Consider the following 5,883-nt stretch of genomic DNA (forward strand, 5'->3'; position numbering starts at 1 on the left):
CAAAGTTTCAGATTATTAACTAAATTTTATATTAAGTTTGCGGGTCTGTTTGTTTGATGTGCAAGAAAGTAAAAAGACAGGAGTTCTCAAGATCAATGTGATTTTGATATGTCTTGGTGAGCTAAATACCTAGCTCACTAGAGCATATTGATCAGAAGCAACTTTACAAGAAATCAATCACACCCAACTCTCCTCTCACACAAACAGAAATTTCTCAGAAAATGAAGTTGTCACACTAATAGTTGTTACATTGAAGATCTTGGAGAATATCATTCTAATAGAGAGAGAAAATTTGAACTTTCTATACAGTGAGACTAGCCAACTTATTTTAGGAGTATGCTTGCATGCATGAGAAATTGAAGAAAAACAAACTTATATTAATTGGACAAAGCAAACTTGCACATGAAAAATAATCAGAAAGGAACAAGGCGTAAACTTACAAACGTTTCTATGACTACTGATTACGTGCATATTGATATGACCATTAGTTGATCAACACACACATATTTCAAATTTATTGCAATAAAACTTTTAAAATACGTTGGAAAAGATGAGAAAGCTTTCAATGCTTCGATTCTCTAGTTCAGTCTAGGTTTCTCTTATTACAATCACCAATAACGGTTTCCATCTTGTCTTTGTCTTCTTGTGTACATCGTGTTCTCACCTGCAAAGAATATATAATACACAATATAATTGCTGTGATGCATGCTTCCACATAGGATTTTACTTGTTAACTAAATTAACAAATAGATGTCGTAAGTATTGAGAAAGTATTTTACCAAAAAAAAAGTATTGAGAAAGTAATTACCGTGACAGAGAATTCTAATAGTGGTATGGAGGAGGAGGAGATTTGTAGAGGTAAGGATGGTGTGGGGGAGAGTAGTGGTGGACTGGAGGAGGAGGTGACTTATATACGTACTTTTTCTTGGGTGGTGGTGGGGAATGATAAACCGGAGGAGGAGAGTAGTGCTTAACCGGAGGAGGAGGGGATTTGTAGACGTAGTGCTTCTTTGGTGGTGGTGGAGAATGGTAAACCGGTGGTGGAGAATAGTGTTTAACTGGAGGAGGAGGGGATTTGTACACGTAATGTTTCTTTGGTGGTGGTGGGGAATGGTAAACCGGAGGGGGAGAGTAGTGTTTCACTGGAGGAGGAGGAGATTTGTAGACGTAGTGTTTCTTTGGTGGGGGTGGGGAATGGTAAACTGGAGGAGGGGAGTAATGCTTAACCGGGGGAGGAGGGGATTTGTACACGTAGTGTTTCTTTGGTGGTGGTGGAGAGTGGTAAACTGGAGGTGGAGAATAGTGCTTAACTGGAGGAGGAGGTGATTTGTACACGTAGTGTTTCTTTGGTGGTGGTGGAGAGTGGTAAACCGGGGGAGGAGAGTAGTGTTTAACCGGTGGTGGAGGAGATTTGTAGACATAATGCTTTTTAGGTGGGGGTGGGGAATGGTAAACTGGAGGTGGTGAGTAGTGTTTAACCGGAGGAGGAGGAGATTTGTATACGTAATGTTTTTTGGGTGGTGGTGGTGAATGGTAGACTGGTGGGGGAGAGTAGTGCTTAACAGGTGGGGGTGGAGATTTGTACACATAGTGCTTCTTGGGTGGTGGTGGAGAATGGTAAACAGGAGGAGGAGAATAGTGTTTAACCGGAGGAGGAGGGGATTTGTACACATAGTGCTTCTTTGGTGGTGGTGGAGAATGGTAAACCGGTGGTGGAGAGTAGTGCTTAACCGGAGGAAGAGGGGATTTGTACACGTAGTCCTTTTTTGGTGGTGGTGGAGAGTGATAAACCGGTGGTGGAGAATAGTGCTTGACCGGAGGAGGAGGGGATTTGTATTCGTAGTGTTTTTTAGGTGGTGGTGGAGAATGGTAAACTGGAGAGGGAGAGTAATGCTTAACAGGAGGAGGTGGAGATTTGTATTGGTAGTGTTTAACCGGAGGTGGAGGAGAAGAGTAGAAATAGTTAGCGGTTGATTGAGATACGAAGGTGAGAGAGATTGTCAAGACAAGCAAAGTTGCTACTAAAGAGGCCACTGGAGACCCCATTGATTGTTTTGTTGCTTTGGTTTATGCTCTTAGAGTCTTCGCTCACACCCTTTATATAGCTGTTTTCAGTTTCACTTTTTGACATTGATATACCTCACTGTAAAATTGAAAATTAAGTAACGTAAAAATTACAAGCAGTTCTGTACAACGAACATATATTAAATATTATAGAGAACGAAGTGATATTGGTTTCTCCGATTTTCGTTATTGTTATTACTATCATTATATATATTACTCTTTTTTTAACATTAAAGTTTTAATTATCATTATATATTAAGCCGTCGATGATTGACATATTCTCCATGTTCGAACAACGTACTCGTGATTTTCTTATAACGTTGGATCTAGAGTCTCTTTCATCTGAAACCTTATGATTTTTACAAGCTCCTTTTGATACTTCTTTATAAAGACATTTTACTTGAGAACAATTATATAACAATGCCATAAACGCATATAAGTAATACTTGTAGAACGTCGTGATAGAAAATAGATGTTCACTTTAAGTTAAAAAGGTAAACAAAATTACACCAAAAAAAAAAGGTGAACAAAAGAGAATGGTCTCTGACTACGTTACATGTACAAACAACACTCTAGCAACACATGAAAAAATATTTTATTTAGCATGTTATACTTTTAGGACATGTAGAATTGTGTTCATATTTAAGATGTTACACATTTGTAGTTGTTCCACCATGTGAACGTCGAGCTAAAGCCAACGAATATAATTTCATGATATGATCCAAAATTTAATAAAAATGGCCCAACCCCTATATTTAGGATTTATCATGTATGTTACTCAACAAAGTTATTAAATTCTCTCCCCTTTCTACTTTTCCTTTTTCGGTTACATGCATCTGTTTTGTTTTTTTTTTTTTGTTAAAGTACATATGCATCTTCTTTTTCTGATATTTTCTTCTTGGCTCCTTCAATAAGTCCTTAATTATGAAAGATGGGAAGGAATATCTTTACATTCAATGCTTTAGATAAAGTATTTGCAAATTCATTTTGAGTACTCGAAGTCGAGGTTACTTAGTTTAACCATTTCCAATCTTGTTGAAGTTTGAGCTAGTATGATCTTCCTAATGCATAAACTGTTTTCGGCAATAAACCAGCCACATCTTTTCACAGATAGAAAAAAAAAAAAAAAAATCTTTTCACAGATAGAGTTGAATATATACGTCAATAATCGCATAGCGCTAGATTTAGCTAAAAGTGTTATTCGAACTCACCTACTTGCTAGTTGCTACTAGTCAAAGATGGTTACCACATCTATTCTTCATTTTTACTTTTGTTACGAAATGTAATCAATCCAATATATATTCTGTAAAAATAATGTAAACTCAATGTAATTATTCGTCTTTAATCAGACTGCGGTGTATACCAACAGTATTGCAGTTCACGCAATATTGGCCAAAGCCTAGAAATCAGTTTCTATTGGATATATATCCTTAATTAGGTATACCAAATTTACAATCGAGGTGAAAACTTCACAATTGAGTTTGTGTTTATAATAAGATACAATTATGGATATTATTGTGGACCTATATCGACACTAATATGAAACATGTAAACCTACATTAAATAACGTACGTAACATGTTCATCTAAAGCTTGAACTTACATCATTTTCTGCAGTCGTTTATATCTTTCTTTTCATCAACTACAATTAATCATGCAAGTGCTAGTTTTCTAATCACTATATTTTGTTCAAATAAATAACAGAAGGTATCTTTTAATAAGTATACGAATAAAATCAAATAACGCGTTGACTCAAGGCGGCTTGTTTGAAATGTAATAAGAGAGAACGTGGTCTGTCATACACACGAATATTGCTCCTGCCGGTGTCAGTGATTCTGTAATTTTCGATTTGGAGTTTTGCCTCACATTTTCTTTGATTAAGTTTAGAACACGTTTCCCCTCTACTACTTTTAGTTATATACTGTGAAATACGCAAGAGAAGAAAAAAGTTATTATGTAAGATTAACTAACATGAGAAAAGAAGAAGAAAAGAAGAATAGAATGGTCATGGAATAAAATGCCAACGTTCATCTACCGTCAAAATAAAATATAATTATTTAACAAAATGGGTCAAGAATCAAGATATGACAATAACAAAAAAGTCTAGATGACAAAAGTTGAATTATTTTGTTCGAATTGGATAAGTAACCAGCTAGATTAGGACATAGACAAATTAACAACTTCTTATTTCTTTAACATATGCTTGAAAGTTAACTCTCTTTTTTTTCTCTTTTTGCTTAAAGAAAGCTGACTATCTTGGTGAGACGTTAACGAATTACAAAAAGTAAACTAACACGACAATATTTACCTTTGATGTTAATATTTTACATATATAGTTAATACATTTAGATTCCTTTGTTGAAATGTAGCCAATATTTGATCCACTACGAAAGAAGACAGCTTTGGAGTAATATGGTTACATATTGACTAGATTTGCATCCAGAAGAGCATTTAAAGACCTCACGATAATATAACGTGGACCATTCTTTAACGTGTTAGGTACTTCTTAGGTTAAATTCGTTTTTTTTACTTTTCTTAATTATGCTTTTTATATTAATCTTATAATAACAATATTCTGCATGTATATATATATTTGTTAAAAATCGTTTAATGTGGTAAAAAAAAGTGTTGCCTCCAACGCTTGAATAGTATTTCTTATTAAACACAAAACCTAACTTCTCTTAAACGAATTCCAAAACAACTTTCCTCAAATTCTATATATAAACTAATTCTGGAGAAGTGAAAACTTTTAAGATTCATTTATAGTTTTATAATGAAATTAATGATTTTTGACATGGACTAGCTTAACATAAATTGTTGGAAAAGGAGAAAAAAAAAGAGCATTGATATATACAGTCCATAGACTTGATTATGATAGATATGAAGTCCATAATTCATTTATAGTTTTTAAAAATGCATTCGACCCCTAAGCTACTAACTACGTGTAATTTTGTTAATATCACTTAAAAAGAAAAGCACATAATTTATTTTTTTAATCAAAGTTCTTCTTCTTTATTCCTTTCCACAAGGGACTGTTTTGAATACAAGAAATTGAACTTGATGCACATAATTTCAGAGGATATGAAAAAGAAAGAATACACGTCGATAGATCAACCAATGTCAATACTAATAAGGGTGAATTTGTGAAATAAGTTTGGAATGAAAATTAAGTGCAAAGCATTGATTTTAACAGAATTAAGTATCTAACAATTAAATTTGATCTGAGCTGGTTTACCCTTTGAACTTACAAGTAACCGGTAAAAGAGAGATGGTGAAATGATATTGACAAGATGTATGGCTTAAACCCTAAATCCTGAAAGTTATACAGTCCAATTCCCCTACTAATAAACATACAGTATGTGATATGTAAGTATTTCTTGGAAACACGTACATAATCGTTATTCCGTAGACAGTTTTGTCGGGCCTCCGAATGTGTCCCAATATGCAATATATAATCACTGTCTTTTCAAAATAGTACGTATGTTATTACAGGTGATTAGTTCGACTGTAAATTATACAAATGTTTAATTTTTAATCAGTTGTATACTTATAATACTTATGGTTTTGAAAAAGACATTTGAGGTTTCTTTGAATTAATTGTAATCAATATGATAATTCAAAATATGACTTCTCTAAAAACTTTGAAGTTGGAGTTTGCACCATTAAGAGTAGAAAGAAAAAGTGTTGTACAAAGTACAAACTCATGTATGTATCTTTCAAACATTACTGGGACATGGATAAACATAAGTTGTAGACTTTTCATTTCTTAAAGGCTTAACTAAAGCCATATATAACAATACCAATCATACCTGTTAGATAT

The 5,883-nt window shown here is 33.9% G+C and overlaps 1 protein-coding gene across 1 annotated transcript; it reads right to left on the minus strand.

Moving 5' to 3' along the window:
- Positions 1-356: 356 nt before the first annotated feature.
- On the minus strand, positions 357-2,080 carry LOC103872922 (extensin-3). Its single transcript, XM_009151359.2, has 2 exons — positions 809-2,080; positions 357-664 (listed from the first exon to the last, which is right to left on the minus strand). Exon 1 carries the CDS (start codon positions 2,044-2,046, stop codon positions 823-825), a length of 1,224 nt encoding a protein of 407 aa, XP_009149607.2. The 5' UTR covers positions 2,047-2,080; the 3' UTR covers positions 357-664; positions 809-822.
- Positions 2,081-5,883: the final 3,803 nt, after the last annotated feature.

The sequence above is a fragment of the Brassica rapa genome, chromosome A06 (genome assembly GCF_000309985.2).
Source record: "Brassica rapa cultivar Chiifu-401-42 chromosome A06, CAAS_Brap_v3.01, whole genome shotgun sequence".
In the NCBI taxonomy this organism is placed as follows: domain Eukaryota; kingdom Viridiplantae; phylum Streptophyta; class Magnoliopsida; order Brassicales; family Brassicaceae; genus Brassica; species Brassica rapa.